We start from the raw sequence: 20,011 nt of genomic DNA on the forward strand, positions 1-20,011 counted from the left end.
AGATGTAAAGTTTTTAAAAAAGAAAAAAAAATATTTTCTTTGTGATGAGAACTCACATAAGATTTACTTTCAACAGACTTTACGTACTGCATGCCTGCTCAGTTGTGTCCAACTCTTTGCAACACTTTGGACTGTGGCCCGCTATGCTCCTCTATCCAAGGGACTCTTCAGGCAAGAATATTGGAGTGGGTAGTCATTCCCAACTCCAGATCTTCCAACCCAGAGATTGAACCCATGTCTCCTGCATTGCAGATGGATTCTTTACCTGCTAAGCCATCAGGGAAGCCCACATATTACATACAGCAATGTTAATTCTATATGTCATGTACATTATATCCTTAGTACTTAATCTTCTTATAACTGGGAGCTTCTGTCTTTCTACTGCCTTCATCAATTTTTCCCACGTCCACCCATGACCAAAGGACTGCATCTTATCTTTGTACCCCGGTACTGAACCCAGGGCCTGGCACATAATAGGAGAGGATGAATGCTGAACTGCAGAGGAAACAGCCAAGAGACCGCAGCAAGTGCATGATGAGCCTGCTAACGTGACGTAGGCAGGGGTGGGTGTGCATGTGGCTCTTGCACGTCCACCGCAAATGCATCTGCCAAAGAACTGCAGGGCCTCACAAAAGGCCGAATGGAGAAGTCAGGGATAGTTAATAGTAAAAAGAAACATAAAATACTCATAGATATATACAAGGTTGTTGCTAAATAGATATCTGCATTTGTGAAAACAAAACAAAACCGGTAACTACTCAATTTTCCAAGAATAAAAACTGGTTGAATGAATTATATACATTCAGCTACTGAAAAAAGTGAGTTATAGAACAGTATTGAGTTTAGGAGCACTTGTGTAAAGGAAAGGGCAGAAAACACTTTTATCAAAATGGCACAGTGATTAGAATTCACTTATTTTTTCTTTCTGCCTATCATTCCAGACTACACAGTGGTCACAGACCATGCTTGCAATAAGTAAAAGAACTGCTATAAAACTCATGTACATAGAAAACAGTAGTCACATTTTCATGTTATTTTCAAACCTGTTTAATCCTCAACATACACGTTATATGAAATAATTGTAGAAAAAGATGCCCATCTATTCCATAAGATTCTTTTCCTGGATATTTCCATTCCCCACTTTAGCTTTTATAGAAAAAAGATTTTTTGGTCAAGTTTCTCATTATAAAGTTATTTCAAGGGATACATTTTAAACCATTTTTTACACTTAATTAAGCAGTTGAATAAAATTGCTTGCCTAAAATTCTTCTATCATTTGTGGGAGGCAAATAAAATTCCATCACAGTGAAGGAACTCAAGCTGACCATTCTTTTCTGTCTTTAAAATATGCCTTCAGATGATAGGAAATAAAACAGAAAGTTGCCATGAGGAGGTCCATGGAATTGCAATTACTTCTGAAGTCAGAAATGACTTTTAAATAGACTCTCTAATTAGGTCTGTTTTAAGTGCCTTTTAAAAGGTTTTCATTGGGTGATAACTAATCCTGGCACATTCCCACAGGCAAAATACCAGCTCTGGGGGTCAGTAGTCCCCTTTCACTGTCGTTTTGAATAATCAAAAAAAAAAAAAAAAAGACAGAAGGCAGCACCAGATGCAGAATCAGGGAAATCTTGACTGTACCATAAACCTCTTGGGGACTTGTCACTTGGGCTGGCACCGGCTCTGCTGGGCAAGACTGGCACACCATGTGAGGTCTCGGAACATGAAAATGCGGGCACCCTTGTTTAACAGATGCTAACAAATGAGCTCATTTATGAAACAGAAACAGGCTCACAGACATTGAAAACAAACATGGTTATCAAAGGGAGAATGAGAGGGAGGATAAACAGGGAGTTTGGGATTAACAGATCCACACACTGCATGAAACAGATAAACAACAAGGGCCTACTGCTCTTACAGCACAGGAAACTGTATCCAGTATCTCCTAATGACCAATAATGGAAAAGAGTCTGAAAAAAATACGTATACACATACATACGTATCTCTCTCTCTCTCTCTCTCTATATATATATATATATGTATGTATGTATATATGTATGTATATGTATGTATGTATGTATATGTGTGTATGTATATATATGTGTATGCGTGTATATATATGTATGTATATATGTATGTATATGTATGTATGTATGTATATATGTGTATGTATATATATGTGTATGCGTGTATATATATGTATGTATATATGTATGCATATGTATGTATATATGTATGTATATATATGTATGTATGTATATGTATGTATGTATGTATATGTATGTATGTATATATATGTATGTATGTATATATGCATGTGTGCTCAGCTGTGTCCAGCTCTTTGAGACCATATGAACTGTAGCCTGCCAGGCTCCTCTGTCCATGGGGTTTCCCAGGCAAGAGCACTGGAGTGGGTTGCCCTTTCCTACTCCAGGAGATCTTCCGGACCCAGGGACTGAAACTACATCGCCTGCATTGGCAGGTGGATTCTTTACTACTGAGCCACCTGGGAAGCCCTTACACACTCAGACACACACACACATACACATGTCAGTATCTTTATATATATCTCTGAGTCACTGTTTTGCACACACCTGAAACTAACGTGATATCGTAAATCAACTATACTTCAATTGCAAATAATCTCAAGGCATCAAGACAGCCAGAGCAGAGCATTAAACCAACATGGGGCCTTTCTAAGCAGGAGGCCCTGCACAGTTGCAAAAGTTGCACACTGATAAAGCTGGCCTCATTCTGAGACTGCTTTCCATGGTCCCTCAAAAGCTGTAGCTCATTAGGCTAAACTCAAGCACCTATGCATCTATGGTTTGGTAGTTTGCTAACTGGGACAGCCAATAAATAAATAAAATTAACCCATCAACCAAGTACTCAAAACTTCATCCCTGCTGGGGCATAGAACTTCTAAACTGAACATCTTCTCAACAATAATATTAAAACTGTTTTCCTGAGTGAGTCACGGACTATGGCCATTTATCCATTCAATAAATATTCACAGGACTTTCCTGTAAGGTAGGCAATGGGGATGTGAAGCTGACTGGGTCACAGCATCTCGACCCTCAAATGTCTCCTATTTCTAAAGAGACAAGCATGCGTACAGTAGGTTGTCGGAGATGGGTGGCCAAGGGAAGTTTCCCAGAAAAGGAAACAATTAAACTGATCCATAAAGGACATTCAGGAGTTGAAAGGAGTACCAAGTGGGACATTGACAAGCACAAAGGGCATTTTGGGTGTGTGAACATATGTGAAGCCAAGAAAGATGTAATAGTAAGCAGAGCACTCAGAGAAGGGTTAAGGGATCAGTATTTCAAAATTCTAAGTTTAGAAGGGCAGGTTTTGAAGCTTTTTGTTTTCGGAGCCACTAGGAAATTACCAAGGCTGCTATTAATAATTATAGCTAGAGTAAATAAAAATATGGGCACAAGTTAATGGATATATCAGCAAAAAGAGAAGAAGGAAGACTGGAAGGAGTGAGCTGGAGTGAGTGTGCAGGCGGGAAGCACTATGTAATATAGGGGGAGTTATTCCAAAAGCTCCTCACAGACGGTGGACAACATAATTGCACCTGTCAAGGAGGCTTCATAAGGCGAAATGATACCACGTATCCTGACGCAAAGCTGATAAGCACACCCCACTGAGCTTCCTTATATCCTGCAGAGGCACCAAGCCAAAGCTGGGGTCCTCAGATTCTGCATCAGTTACTCAGAGGCAGATAAAAATTCCGACACTCTAGCACTCCCTTCGTCCTGTCCTGCGTGCTGCTGCGTGTTAGAGCAGGGCTGACCCAGCCAGCTCAGAAGCCGGTCCCCGGTGTGAGGCATCTACGGATGAGGCAGCATGTGGATGGGGGAGCTCGCAGGAATGAATCACTGAGATCAGTTCTTAGAAATCAGAATTCCCTGCCCGTGGGTGCTGCTGGAACACTTCACTAAGATACTCCTCTCTGAAAGGAATGTGCTGTTTCATTTGATAAGGACTGTTTTGACCCCCTGCTTGGGAGATGTTAAAAAGAGTAATAATAATAGCTTGTATGTGTCCAATGCAAAGACTCCTAAACCAGGCAAAATATCCCAATCAACTCCAGAAAAAAAAAATGCATGCCTAGCCCCATCCCAGACTTTCCCAAACAGACTCTGGAGATACAGCCCTGCCTGTCTGTTTATTTTTAAAGGCTCCCACGGGGATTCTGATATGGATCCAGAGCTGACAGCCAGTTTGTCTTGCCTTTATGCATTATTTTATCTCTGCTGCTGGATCCTGGATTTGGGACGGGTGGTCCCTAAGGCCCTCATCAACTGAAAGCATCCTATTTTCTTGGACACATCACGCTATTCTCCTGTGTGACTAGCCAAAATGTTTGTTGGGGTTTTTCTATAACATCTTATGGAAAAACCTGAATGGACTTTTTGACCAACCCAATATTATCTCTGATGGAACTGGAAAGGGGAATTTCCAGCCTCTGAGATTCCTACACAAGGCAGCCCAGGCTGTATGTATGAGAAGCCCTGAGGAAGGAATCCACCTATGTTCTAGACATGACATTCCGGAATTTAGCTGGAATGTCACAGTTCTCTCACTGGGAAAGGAAATGGCAGCCCACTCCAGTAGTCTTGCCTGGAAAATCCTGTGATAGAGGTGCCTGGCGGGCTATAGTCCATGGGGGTCACAGAACAGTCGAGCGGGACGGAAGTGCCTGAGCACATCTTGCTTCTCTGCACCCCGGCAGCTCAGCAGACCTACATTGAGTGTGTCCTGGCTGGCTGGGGCCTGGGCCCTGCTGGGCCACAGAGGCAGAGGGGCCGGCACATCAGCCCCCCTGGAGCTTGTGGTCTGGAGAGAACACAAAGAGCTCATAGCTTGTTTTTCCAGGGAGGAAGAAGAATTCAGAGGGGCCAGGAGACTTGTTTAAGGCTAGAGAGTTAGCAAGGATTGGAACTGGGATATTTAATCTGGTCTCATCCCAAAGCTACTGTGTGATGTCAGTTTTCAAAGTGCCAGGACACGTGACCCGGAGACGATGGGGTGTCACAGCCTGCGATGTCGCCAGATGTCCTGTGGAAGATGTGCTGATGCTGCTGGTGGGTAGAGAGGTCAGGGAGCAATTTATGGGCCGAGAGTCATTTACTCAGGACTACTAAATCTCACAGATGCTTGAGAGGGGCCACCATGCCTCTTTGAACCGCACTTTCTCCATCTGCTGGCAGGACGTCAATGTCTATTAGAGCTGTAGCAAGATGTCAGGTGTGAGGGTTTGGGGCTCTGCGGACCAAGGCTGAGATTATCCATTTTGATATCTGTACGACAGGCTAAGGCTTTTGCCCACAAAGTGCTCCCGAAAATGGCTCATGTCTCTGTCTTTAGGGGCAATTATTTAGCTTTTACAAACATTTTAATAGTCTCTCAGCTGCCTTCAAAGATTTAAGACTTCAGAAACTAACAGAGCTTTGGGGAAGGAAAAAAACATTAAATCACTTGACTTGTATAGCTTAGAGGTAATAATTTCTAAGGTGTTAAAGAAAGACACAGAATATATGATACTTAAGAGCAGGCAGGTTGACATCAGACTTGAATCCTTCTCATAACATCTTTCAGTTCAGTTCAGTTCAGTTGCTCAGTCGTGTCCGACTCTTTGTGACCCCATGAATCGCAGCACACCAGGCCTCCCTATCTATCACCAGCTCCCTGAGTTCACTCAAACTCACGTCCATCGAGTCAGTGATGCCATCCAGCCATCTCATCCTCTGTCTGCCCCTTCTCCTCCTGCCCCCCAATCCCTCCCAGCATCAGAGTCTTTTCCAATGAGTCAACTCTTCACATGAGGTGGCCAAAGTACTGGAGTTTCAGCTTTAGCATCATTCCTTCCAAAGAAATCCCAGGGTTGATCTCCTTCAGAATGGACTGGTTGGATATCCTTGCAGTCCAAGGGACTCTCAAGAGTCTTCCCCAACACCAGAGTTCAAAAGCATCAATTCTTCGGCACTCAGCCTTCTTTACAGTCCAACTCTCACATCCATACATGACTACTGGAAAAACCATAGCCTTGACTAGACGGACCTTAGTCAGCAAAGTAATGTTTCTGCTTTTGAATATGCTATCTAGGTTGGTCATAACTTTTCTTCCGAGGAGTGAGTGTCTTTTAATTTCATGGCTGCAGTCACCATCTGCAGTGATTTTGGAGCCCCCCAAAATAAAGTCTGACACTGTTTCCACTGTTATCCCATCTATAGGAACATGTATATTTATATGGATATATGTATAACTGATGGAGAAGGCAGTGGCACCCCACTCCAGTACTCTTGCCTGGAAAATCCCATGGACAGAGGAGCCTGGTGGGCTGCAGTCCGTGGGGTTGCTAAGAGTCGGACATGACTGAGCGACTTCACTTTCACTTTTCACTTTCATGCATTGGAGAAGGAAATGGCAACCCACTCCAGTGTTCTTGCCTGGAGAATCCCAGGGACGGGGGAGCCTGGTGGGCTGCCGTCTCTGGGGTCACACAGAGTCAGACACGACTGAAGCGACTTAGCAGCAGCAGCGGCATGTATAACTGAGAGGCTTCCCAGATGGCTCAGGGATAAAGCATCCACCTTCCAACAAGGAGACATGGATTTGATCCCCGGGTAGGGAAAATCCTCTGGAGAAGGAAATGGCAACCCACTCCAGTAGTCTTGCCTGGAGAATCCCATGGACAGAGGAGCCTGGCAGGCTACAGTCCATGGGGTCACACAACTGAATGACTGAATACACCCGCATAACTGAACCACTTTGCTGCACACCTGAAATTAATACAACACTGTAAATCAACTATATTTCAATAAAAATTTTTAAATAAAAATAAAATTCTCACTTCTGTCAGAAAAACTGATGATTGTATTAAAAGCTATTAAAATAGAAAACAAAACAACTCCAGTATTTTCTGGTAGAAATTACTAGAAAATAGAAAAGCACTTTGTACTGAGGTGTCAGGGGATCCTTCTTTTAGATCCAGCTTTGATTGCAGCCATGAAATTAAAAGATGCTTACTCCTTGGAAGGAAAGTTGTGACTAACCTAGATAGCATATTCAAAAGCAGAGATATTACTTTGCCAACAAAGGTCCGTCTAGTCAAGGCTATGGTTTTTCCAGTGGTCATGTATGGATGTGAGAGGTGGACTGTGAAGAAGGCTGAGTGCCGAAAATTGATGCTTTTGAACTATGGTGTTGGAGAAGACTCTTGAGAGTCCCTTGGACTGCAACGAGATCCAACCAGTCCATTCGAAAGGAGATCGGTCCTGGGTATTCTTTGGAAAGACTGATGCTAAAGCTGAAACTCCAGTACTTTGGCCACCTCATGCAATGACTTGACTCACTGGAAAAGAGTCTGATGCTGGGAGGGATTGGGAGCAGGAGGAGAAGGGGACGATGGAGGATGAGATGGCTGGATGGCATCATTGACTCAATGGACGTGAGTCTGAGTGAACTCCGGGAGCTGGTGATGGACAGGGAGGCTTGGCGTGCTGCAATTCATGGGGTCGCAAAGAGTCAGACACGACTGAGCGACTGAACTGAACTGAACTTGCCACTAAAGAAGTCTCTTTATCTTTGAGCCCCAGCTTCCTTCTCAGAGAAAGAAGGGTTTGACTGGATCTAGCCTTCCATGCATAAGCACCGCAAGATTTGCAGGGGCTGTGACTCACAAGGGGACTGGGCCAGGTGCCCCAGGGGGGAGGCGTGGGTCCGTGAGAACAGCTGCAGAGAACAGCGAACAACTGTTATGTCATCTCTCTCACAGTCTGCGTCACTGCGGCTGCACGCAATCTGGCTAAGTTGCTCTGTTTGGAGGGAAGGCCCTGTGCCGACTCACCAATCCACATCATGCAGGGGCCCACCTTCCTTCAGGGTAAAGCCCTTTGAAAGAATGGCCATGGGGGAATTCTTAGGTCTATGTGGGTAGAACTCAGAAGGCCCATGGACTTACATGAGTCTGTTAGTTCTCTACTGCTCCATGCCAAACAAGCCCAGAACTTACTGGCATAAACAATAAATATCTAGTATCCTATGGTTTCCACAGGGCAGGAATAGCTTAGCTGGCTGTCTGTGGCTCAAGGCTCCTTACGAGGCTTGAGTCAAGCTGCTGGGCTGAGCTGTGGTTTCATCTGAAGGCCCCAGAGGAGGCCGCACTCTCTCGAGTTCACTCGTGCAGTTGTTGGCAGGCCTCAGGCCCTTGAGCTGTAGGCCCCTCACAGGCCTGCCTTCCCACGTCCTAGCTCTCTCCCCAGGGGAGCGATCCAAGCCAGAGTCAGAGGGCCTGCTCTGCCCTGAACTGTGTCCTTCTCAGACAGACCCGGGACCTGGGGTTCCTGGCTGAAATGCTGCAAAGCTTGTACCTGGACACACCTCTATTTGAGTTAATAATACAAAGAAACTATATGCAACAAAAAATAACTGCGTGCATGTGTAATTGGGGCAAATTCTGGACCAAAAGTATTCAAAAAGACAAAAAACAAACAAGAACAACCCGACTGCCAGTTCTGAGAAGCTGGGAGCAGGCGTGTAAGAGGGTGCTGCGCCTGCTCCCTGCACTCAGCATCACAAAGGGGTGGGCAAGCTACGCAAGCCACCCATCTGGCCCAACCCCTGGATACACCCCTTCCCTCACTCCATGTAATGCACCAGTCCCCAACCATTTTGGCCCCAGGGACGGGTTTTGTGGAAGCCAATTTTCCATGGATGGGGTGGGGGATGGTTCAAATGGGGTCATGATAGCAATGAGTGATGGGGAGCAACAGATGAAGCTTCAGCCAGCTCACCTGCTGCTCACCTTCTGCTGTGACCCCGTTCCTAACAGGCCACAGACTGGTACCCATCCTCAGTCTGGGGGTTGAGGACCCCAATATAAGGAGAAGTGATGCTCACCCCTCCTCGGGAGGCAAGCAAGGGAGGATATTGCTTGTTTTTGTTCCCTTTTGCAGGCAGCACAGGAGCCCCAGTAAAATTTTGCCTGAATTTCTTGTTTGGCTTCTAGTCAACTTCCTCCAGGGAGAGCCAAGAATCCTAGTTGGTATCACCTCAACCCATAAATCCATATGTTGAAGAGTTAACCCTCTATGTGACTGTATTTAGAGCTAGGGCTCTTCAGGCATTAAGGTTGAAGAAGTCAAAGGGTAGGGTCCTAACCCAAGAAGATTGGTGGTCTGAAAGAAGAGGGGGACAAAGAGCACTCTTTTCCTTCTTGCACACACCAGGGAAAGGTCACGTGAGCGCCCAGCAAGAAGGCGGCCACCTGCAGGCCGGGAACTGACTGCGCTGGCGCCCTGAGCTGACATCCCGCCTCCAGAACCGAGAGAGGGAGTTTCTGCTGGGTAAGCCACTCCGTCTGCGGCATTTTGTTATGGCAGCCCGAGCAGACTAAAGCAGAGAGCATGACCGAGAGGGAAGGAACAGTCTTTCTGTACCCTGACCTCAGGAGGGATACCAGCCATCTGATGTGCTCGTCTGTTTCCATCCATATGAATACCATATGCTATTCATCAGATGTGAGCCAGGAGACTTTCCTGGTGGTCCAGTGGTTAAGACTCTGTGCTTCCAATGCAGGGGGTGTGGGCTCAATGTCTAGCTGGGGAACTAAGATCCCACATGTTGAATGGCTTGGCTTAGAATTTATTTTAAAATATTTTAAAAATATTTTAAAAAGGTGAGTCTGGAGTCAGTTTAAGTCCATTCAACTTTCAAGGAGAGTCATGGGACTACCAAGAGGTGAGGGGTCATAGAGGCTGCCTACAACACTGGGAATAATTTACAGCTTTACTTTGATTAACCTCTAACTGGACTTAGCATCACATTCAATTGTCAATGCAGGCAACCAGTCACTACAGGATGAGAAGCACCTGCAATCTGGTAACCAATCACTGCTGTTTTCATGTTGTTTTACAGTTGTGGCACATATCCCCGTTTACCACCACTCCAAAATATCCAAATTATGAGATCTACCGTGTGAGATCGTATTTAATCTACTAAAGCAGACATTCATTTTCCTATGGACTAAGTCAGAAAAACACCTGGACGCACCATTTCATTTCTGGCCTTTTGCACTTTACTTTATGAAATGTAAAACATTATTCCGAGAAACAATCTGTAGGTGTCACCAAACTGTCAAAGTATTGGTGGCACAAAAAGTTTAGGAATCCTTAAGCAAGTGGCTCTGCAAGTATGGTCCTGGGAATAGCAGCATTAACTTGCCCTGGGAATTACTCTGACACACAGATGATCAAACCTCCTCCCAGACCCCATCAGAAAGGCTGGGGGCGGGGCTAGTAATCCTCGGGTTAACAGGCCCTCTAGATGACTGGTGCACACTGCAGGCTGAGACCCACTGGTCTAGAGTCTTTCATTCAGAGTTTGTATTTCCAATAAGCTCCCTGATGAAATCAGTCTGGGGACCACTTTTTGAGAGCAGTGCTCTTGACTAAAATATAAACCATCTTGACCATTAGCTGGATATCTGTTAACCAAGTCTCCTTTGGTGCCACTAACTAGTCTATCGTTCATGACAAGTTAACCCTTCAGAGTTTATTCATATGTTAACTAGAACAATAACAAAAAATATCTGCCAACTTTCAGAAGCTGCTGTGAGAACTGGAAATAATGTATCTGCAGTACTTGGCATGGTGCCTGGAATGTAATAGAAGCTCAAAAAGCAAATGTCATTAGTCACATTATGTTTATTACCATTTAAAATTCTTACCAAACCCCAGTTTTGCCTAGCAGGGTTTAACAGTAGGAGAGAAGAGGTATGTGAGCAGTTCCACATAAGGGAAATCTCAAGATGCTGCTGGAGACCCAGCTGCAAAGAGGGCTGGGTTGGCAAAGCAAGCATTATTCCTGTGCTCCTAACATTATAGAAGAGCAAACAGTCTGAGGGAGACCAGTGACTAGCCCAAGGCACACAGCCTGCATAGTGCAGGGTACTAATCATCCAAGGCTTCCCCCCAGCCACATGGCCTCTTGACCTCTGGTTATGAGATGTGTCCCTTAAGGACACTGGGGGGATATGCAGGGTCCAGAGGAGTCAAGGGTTGCTGGCTCGGCTGGGGTATGATGTCACCAAGAAGATGTCTCCCTGGGAAGTCCTAAAACAGCAAAATGAGGGTCCACCTGCATACCTCCATTGTGGAGTACATGCGCACACCTAACCTCCTTCACAGACTCCACACCCTGGCCCTTCTCTCCCACAGCCAGGTGAAAAAGAGGTGCTTCAGAGTTTATCTGTTTGGTCAGATGTTAACATTTTTCTTTTGCTTTGGGGGTAGGCCTGATGCAAAGGTAAGCTAAGCCCTTCCAAGAGTACAGGCTGAGTGAATACTTGTTTTCCTCCATGAGACTAGAAGGTGGTGATGAAAGATTTCAAATCAAACCCCATTACAGGGGCCTCCATGAGACCAGAGAGGCGATGAGGGAATACTGAAGATCTAACTTCATCCCAGGGACTGAAACTTTGGCCACCACACTGAAGGTAAGGGAGAGCTCCAAATGGAGACAAATGTTTCTGACTCTGGACTGGGTGGCATGCATGACCCTCCCTCAGACTTCGTCCCAGGATAGGAGACAGCCAGCCTGGAGCACTGGACTGATGTGAGTTTCCGCCAGCCTCCCAGCACTTCGCAGGGCACTCCACTCGTCTCTTAGCTGTTCCTCCTGAGTCTTCTCATGGTTCTAACAAGTGAGGGACACACGGCGAGGACATGTCAGAAGAGGCAAGAGGTGGCGGGAGAGATTCATTTAAAGCGGCCTGGTGAGGAAGACCTCTCTTTAATAGCTCTCAGCAGTTACTTCTGTGAACATTCCTCTCAGGTAAACAAGTTCCTGCTCCTTCATGGAGCACAACATACTCAGATCTAATGATGCTCTCAGACACTGGGCCAGCCTTTCTGTCTGACAAGATCTGCACTCTGGAAAACCAAGTTCATTCCAGCTTTTGCCCCAGGAGAGCCCCTGTGGGGTCAGGATGCCATCTGTCTCCCTCATGAAATATGCAGAAAATGATCCCCAACAAGAACTGCAAGTTTACGTCACTACAGTGAATGGCAGTGCAAAATTAAGGACGCTGAGGGCTGCTGGAAAACAAACTCTTGGGTAAAAATGGAAAAGTTCTGTCAAGAGATACGTTTTCTCTGTTTATTTCCTGTTCTCTGCTAATAATAAGATCTATTGACATTAGAGGGAAAGGCATCATTCTAGAAAGCTCTGAGAGAGAACTTCTATCTTTTCTATTCATAAAATTCACTCTACTGGTTGGGTCTGTTCACTTCTGTAACCCAGTACCTACAGAGCCCTCAGTGGGGGAAGGACTTTTCTTCCCATTTTTCAGTGACTCCCTCTCAGGTTGCCTTCAGCCCCTGAAACAAACTCCCTGTGCTCGCCTCCTGCCTGCTGCCATGTGAGTCTCTTTAGTTGACCGACTCTCTTACCACATGGAGATGTCTGAAGGCAGATGTGCGCCTCCCAACTGGGTTTTCCTCAGCCTCTCCCTCTTAGTTTCTTTTTCTTCCTTTGAAAGTCAGTTTTTTTTTTTTCCTTTCTGCTTCTCTCCTTCCTTTCACGTCAAGGATTAAGTGGTTGTGGGCTCTCCTTGTTGCTGAGGCTCACCCTCCCTAACCACATGAGGAACGCCATCTTTTCCCACTTCTTTGAAATGTGATAGGGCAGTTTCTCTTTCTTGCTTTCATTACTGTAGCAGAGACAGGAGTGCTCACCAAATACCCTGTGGCCTCTCCTATACCTCCCAGCATCATCTGACTAGTTCTAGTCAATGGACAGTGACAAAGTGATGTGGGTCTCTCCCAGGCTGAGGCAGCAAAGAGCTGACATGCCTTTTTCATCCCTCTCTTCTTTTGCTGCAGTGACCTTGTGAAGCAAAGGTCACGAAGGTGGTATTGACCCAATGGAGGGACCAGATTTCCACATTGCTGAATGGACTTGCACTGACCTGTTCCCCACAGGAGTAAGAATTAAACTTTTGCTGCACTAAGCCACTGAGATTTTTTGAAAAGTTACCTCAGTCTAGTCAAGGCTATCTTAGCTAATACAATCCTCTTTTGCTACTGATCTTTCCCCTCTTCTTGCCCCAACATCAAGCCCTAGCTCTTAAAACCTGACTTGAATGCAAATACCATTTTGTGAATACTTTCTGAGTTGTCCCACTTGAAAATTCACTGCTCATGTTTTCATGTTTCCACAGAGACCTGAGCTAGCATTTTACATGTGTCTGACTAATCCTTTAAAAATCCCTGCTTTTACAGATGAAGTGACTCTGTTATAACATTGATCCCATCTTCTCTGAATGTTCATTTGTGCTTGTCTCTGAATGTTCATTTGTGTTTGTCCGTTTCCCGTAATGACCGGAAGCCCCTTGACGACAAAGATTTCCTACTCTGTCATGATTACCAAACTTATCTTCACTCCTGAAGGACTGTAATTTAATTCCTGATGTGTCTCCAATTTTTTATCTTTTTTACACGAGGTCCTGCTTCAGGCCACCTAGGCTACCTCTGTCCACCTTGTACCTGAATTTGAGTTCTTGCCTGGCCTGTCCATTTTGCTTTCAGTCCAGTCAGTTGCCAAAGCTGGCAGATTTCACATGTAAAATCTCTCTCATCTACTTCTTCCTTTTAAATCCCAAGCTACCACTTGAATTTTGGTCTTTGTGGTCTTTCTCAATAATCTCCTAGAAGCTTTCTCACATCCACGTTAGAGGCTTCCATCAGATCAGCAGTTCCCAAACCCAGAACTGATGAATTTCTTTTGTCCTATGTGTGCAGTGGTTCTTTTCCATCTTTTGGTTTAAGCACAATTCCTGGCTTTTGTGAACCCCCACAACTGGGCCCAGATGCCTTCTCTCATCTCACTGTCCAGCTTTCTGTCCTGGACCATGTGATGCTCTCCCAACTATTTAGTTGGGTCTAAAGAGATGCAAAGAGTTGACTCATTGGAAAAGACTCTGATCCTGGGAGGGATTGGGGGCAGGAGGAAAAGGGAAAGACAGACGATGAGATGGCTGGATGGCGTCACCAACTCGATGAAAGTGAGTCTGAGTGAAACTCCGGGAGTTGGTGATGGACAAGGAGGCCTGGTATGCTGTGATTCATTGGGGTCGCAATGAGTCGGACACGACTGAGCGACTGCACTGAACTGAACTGAAAGAGATGGGAATACCAGACCACCTTACCTGCCCCCTGAGAAGCCTGTATGCAGGACAAGAATCAACAGTTAGAACTGGATGTGGAACAAATGGACTGGTTCAAAATTGGGAAAGGAATACATCAAAGCTGTATATTGTCACCCTGCTTATTTAAGTTATATGCAGAGTACATAATGTGAAATGTCAGGCTGGATGAAGCTCAAGGTAGAATCAAGATTGCCGGGAGAAATATCAATAACCTCAGATATATAGATGAAACCACCCTAATGGCAGAAAACGAAGAGGAACTAAAGAGTTTCTTGATGAAATAAGGTGAAATAGGAGAATGTGAAAGCTCCCTTAGAACGCAACACTCAAAAAAACTAAGATCATGGCATCCAGTCTCATCACTTCTTGGCAAATAGATGGGGAAATGGAAACAGTGACAGACTTTATTTTCTTGGGCTCCAAAATCATTGTGAACGGTGACTGCAGCCATGAAAGATGTTTGCTCCTTGGAAGAAAAGTTATGACAAACCTAGACTGTTTTAATACTAAAAAGCAGAGACATCACTTTGCAGACAAAGGCCCATATAGTCAAACAAAGGTTTTTTCAGTAGTCATGTATGGATATGAGAGCTGGACATAAAGAAGGTTGAGCACTGAAGAATTGACGATTTTGAATTGGGGTGCTGTAGAAAATTCTTAAGAGCCCTGTGGACAGCAAGGAGATCAAACCAGTCAATTCAAAAGGAAATCACCCCTGAATACTCATTGGAGAAACAGATGCTGAACCTGAAACTCCAATACTTTGGCCACCTGATATAAAGAGTCAACTCATTGGAAAAGACCCTGATGCTGGGAAAGACTCAGGGCAGGAGGAGAAGGGGCAACAGAGGATGAGATGGTTTGTTGGCATTACAGACTCAATGGACATGAGTTTAAGCCAACTCAGGGAGACTGAAGACAGGGCAGCCTGGAATGCTACAGTCCATGGAGTCACAAAGAGCCAGACACAACTGAGGGGCTCAACAAAAACAGCACGTTCCCGACTTTGCAAATGTATCCTCCTGGTTCCTGTCTTCCCGAAGGCCTTCCTCCCTCTGCCTATTGAATCTCATTCACTCTGGATTCTGGAAGTTCTTCCTTTTATGCCAGGTTTGTGCGTTCCAGATTTATGCCCTTCGCTTCTGCATAGACCCTGGGCTTGTCACCGCATTTTCCTCGTATAGTTCCTTCTATAATAGCTGCTGTGTACCTACTCAGTAAATATCAGCTATATTGAATGGAAAATAATTTTAATGTGTGTTACAAGCTTCCAAGCTTCTCCAAAATCCCTGAGTGAACACGTTCATTAGAACATTTCCTTGCTTTATGTCCCTGATGCATAAGAGGAAAAATATGTCCTCTTAAATCTCAAACATCTGGACATTGGCCTCTCAATAAATCATGGACTCTGACACATTTCCCAGTGCAAGTTTACATTTGATTTTCTTGTCACTTTGCCTAAAATGGTCACAGATTTTAGCTCCGATTTTTATCACTGCATATTTCCTTTGTTAGTTTAAAAAACCCTCAATACTGAGAACCTGGACACCTAACCTTGCCTTAAGAGGTAGAGTAAATAGCAAAATATGAACCCCAAAGAGGTGGTGCAACAAAAAGTCTCATAATGTGTACTCAAAGGATTAAATTTTCATAAATATTAGGTCATAAAGTCATATCATTAGTTCATGGAATGGAGAATGTGTCCATTTTACAGGAAAATGAAGAATTTAATGCTAAAATCTAGACAGTTGCCATGCTATTGCTTAGAACTCATAAAATGGGTGCTAAAGTAGCCTTGTCTCCTTATTTTTGTTTTTTTTTTTCCTGATCTAGGCAGTTACTCTAACATGAGCATTAGTTCATTACAAATAATGAATTTGGCATACCAAAGAGTTATTTGACTAAAAATAATGATATAGATACATATATATATATGCTAATTAGAAAACCAAGGTATGAAAGGTTAGCAAGAGATTGTAAGAATTTTGAATTTATGAAGTAATGGACTCGGACTTCAGGTTAATATATCTTTGTCTCTTTTCTGCAATTTATAGTGGCTTAGTATATACTGTAGCCAAATACTGATGAAATCATTTGTAACTTTAGGTAAAGGAATATGCTTGACAAAAGAAGTTTCATGAACCAAATAGCCCTGTCATTTATACAAATGGAGACAATGTTCTTCACTAGGATCAAAAACCAATTAGACAACTTGGGTGGATCTCAAGGGAATGATGCTGAGTGAAAAAGGACATTTGGAAAAGGTTACAAGCTGCACTATTCCATTTAAATAACATTTTTGAAATAACTAAATTATAGATATGGAGATTAGTAGTTGCCAGGGATTAGAGACTGGGAAGGAACTGTGGGGAGAAGGTGGGTGTTGTTATGAAGGGGCAGTGAGTAGATGAATGGGGTGGTGGTTGCATGAAGTCACACAGGTGATAAAACTGCACAGAACTACATGCACACACACACACACACACACACACAGACACCTGTGTCAAAATCCAAGTGTACTATCATTATGCAAGATGGTATCACTGGGAGAAAAGATTGTGTGAAAGGTACATGCTACTTCTTGTACATGTTTTGGGCAAATTCCTGTGAACTTATGATTATTTCAAAGCTAAAAGTTCTTAAACATCAGAATTTGCTTGTCACTTTAGAGAAGGGGCCTATGCAGGCCAGATGGAAACCTAAGTGAGATGGCTGGGAAGGTGAAAACTGGCTGATGGCAGCTTCCAACCATGGTGGGACTGTGTGCCTGGAATTGCTGAGTCTTCTGAGTGCTGTTTTTAGAAAATGCCAGAAATTGAAAATTCAAATAAATATCTCTTGACTTTCATTGACAATTAATCCAAACTGTTTGGAACACTCTATATAAGCCAGACTAAAGACACTTTTGAACTGTGGTGTTGGAGAAGACTCTTGAGAGTCCCTTGGACTGCAAGGAGATCCAACCAGTCCATTCTGAAGGAGATCAACCCTGGGATTTCTTTGGAAGGAATGATGCTAAAGCTGAAACTCCAGTACTTTGGCCACCTCATGTGAAGAGTTGACTCATTGGAAAAGACTCTGATGCTGGGAGGGATTGGGGGCAGGAGGAGAAGGGGCGGACAGAGGATGAGATGGCTGGATGGCATCACTGACTCGACGGACGTGAGTTTGAGTGAACTCCGGGAGTTGGTGACGGTCAGCGAGGCCTGGCGTGCTGCGATTCATGGGGTCGCAAAGAGTCGGACACGACTGAGTGACTGGATTCAGTAGGGTTGGATTCAGTCTTAATGATTCAGGAGCAAACTCAGCTTTAGGCCAGAGGTTAGGTTTGGCCTCCAGATGATTCACCAGCCCTGTCCACCCCAAACTGCTCATCTCAATGTGTGGCTGATGCTTCTCTGTGCTGACTGACAGCAGACTGAGAAGTGGCGATCAGGCCGCTGATGAAAACGGCATAAGCACCCCCCAGTCACTGATACTTGGGACTCTGGAGAATATGGGTTTGACAGTGGTTCTCCCTGCAGGCTCTGAGCAAGACCTGCACCCCTACCTAGTGAGCACAGTGCCTAGAAAGAGCAGGTGCTCAGTTTACCTTTTTAGAGGAGCTCATTTGTTCCTCCCCAGCTGTCTTAGTTTTTATTTTTAAAGCTAAATGAGATCTAAAAAAACTGAGAATATGACCTAGAATCTGGTATCCTGTGCTATAGTTTTCTGAAAGTGAATACAATGGCCTGATGAACACACAATACAGGCAGCACCCATAACCTCCATGTTGGTCTGAAGCCATGAATGTAAGCCTTCTGCTAATTAGTGCAAAGAGCAGAGAGAGGTGCTGATAGGTTATTCTGGGTCTAATGTTTGAAAGGCTTCATCATCTCTGCCCCTGCTAACGCAGAGTCCAGTCAACCCTTCTTCCCCAGCTGCCAACCTGGACAGCTGACTCGGCAGAATTGAGCAGCACAGAGCTAGCTGCCTGCCCTCTACGGCAATCACATCTGTGAGTGGATAACCTCCCGCCTCCTGCCTAAAGCATAACATACTGATCAGACTCTCTCCCTGTTCATTCTCTAGTAAACAGAGCACACCCAATTCCTTTAGGAAGGAGGTGAATAGAAAAACTCCAATGTTTTAAATTGAAATTTTAATGTAAAAAACTTTCAATCTTAAAATTTCACTTCTGGCCCAATTATACATTCTCAAAGTTAAATTATTAATGACTCATCTGTACAATTTCTGTCGTCTTTTCTCCAAAAGCTTGCTATCAAGAGTCCAGGGAATGTTTTCTAATCCTCCTTTAAAAAGGAGTATTTGTAAATAATTCATGATTATAGGTCAATAAAAGAGTCTTTTCCAGAATTCCCTGGTGGTCTAGGGTTTTGGACTCCGCGATTTCACTGCTAAGGGCCTGGGTTCAATCCCTGTCAGAGAACTAAGATTCCGTAAGTTGCACAGTACAGCTGAAAAAAAGGTCTTTTCCTATTTATTATGTTTTTTACCAAGCTTTACAATATGCAGATTTTTAAAGGGTTGGTTCTCAGCCTCGAAAATTATGCTAATAAGGTAAGAACAATAATTCATAGTATAGTCACTAATTTCTCTAAGGGGAAATATGCAGAGACCCTGGGCTCTTCGTTTGTTTTCAACTAATTATCATGTATTTACTTTTCCATTAGTCCAATAATTTTTCTTTCAATTCAGAATTAAGCAATAAGATACTGAATTATATAAAGGCCTGTTTATCATAACAGACACACCCCATCATTCCCCAGTCCTCTGATTTACAGCTCTTAAAATGCACAGCCAAGAGGCTGTCTATATGCCCTTTTGTATTTAGACTCCATCATGCAGTCACCTCAATAACTTATGCATTCTCAGGAAGGCTACCTAGCAATTAACTCCAGTCTTTTCTAACTCACCATCTCATTACGTAAAGTGGATCTGAACGCAAACTTTATTAGCAACTTTCAATTCTAATTCCTTTTTCCCCTCTGCCACTCCCACCCCTCCAAGTAATGTCAGTTTATGTGACCAAAATACTCTGGAAAATGGCAGTTAGAAAAAATCCACATTGGGCTGGCAGCACATTTAGTAATTGGTCTTTGCACTATGGGGCACCACCATAAATTGAGACTGTCATATTTCAGCTAAAGCATGGGTTGCAATTCTTTATAGAAATAGAAATGAATTATCCCCACACACAACACTTAACTATGTTCAAGAGGAATGAGTAAGTAGGAAAGCTATTATTTTTATTATAAAGGTTAAAAAAAAAAACCCACAAACTCAAAACCCTTTGTTAAAAGTTAAAGGAATTTACAGTATTGCTTCTTTAAACCCCAAAAAAGGCAGGAAGATGTCTTGCAGATTTCTTTCACGTGTGTGAAGTACATCAGCCAAAGAGCCGAAATGTATTTTACTGTACTTGTCCTGACGGGAAGGAGCCCAAGTGGGCTGATGGAGCTAGAGGACAGGCAGCACTTCAATGTGGGAAACACACAGACAGGGAGGCCCCCCCTAGGGGCAGCTGACTTACCAACATCCGGATCCACCGCTTGAACTCTGGTCAACAGAGCCTTGGTGGCCGTGTTCTCATAGACACAGGCGTTATAGTGGTCGGACGAAAACACCGGGGGGTTATCGTTCACGTCCTCCAGGGTCAGACGGACGTCGGATTGGCAGAATCGGCCGCCCCCGTCGGTGGCCCTGGCAATGAGGCTGTACGCAGGGACCCTCTCCCGGTCCAACGGAGCCAAAGTTTTTAACTCACCTGTGAAAATAAATGGCCTCGCT

The 20,011-nt window shown here is 44.2% G+C and overlaps 1 protein-coding gene across 1 annotated transcript in view; it reads right to left on the minus strand.

Annotated features, from left to right (window-relative positions):
• Positions 1-20,011, minus strand: part of FAT3 (FAT atypical cadherin 3) — an 817,465-nt gene that overhangs the window by 84,393 nt on the left and 713,061 nt on the right. The window contains exon 14 of the mRNA XM_060404221.1: positions 19,755-19,988. Coding sequence (XP_060260204.1) covers positions 19,755-19,988 — 234 coding nt within the window. The remainder of the gene's footprint in view (positions 1-19,754; positions 19,989-20,011) is intronic.

Source organism: Ovis aries, chromosome 21 (assembly GCF_016772045.2).
Source record: "Ovis aries strain OAR_USU_Benz2616 breed Rambouillet chromosome 21, ARS-UI_Ramb_v3.0, whole genome shotgun sequence".
Lineage (NCBI taxonomy): Eukaryota > Metazoa > Chordata > Mammalia > Artiodactyla > Bovidae > Ovis > Ovis aries.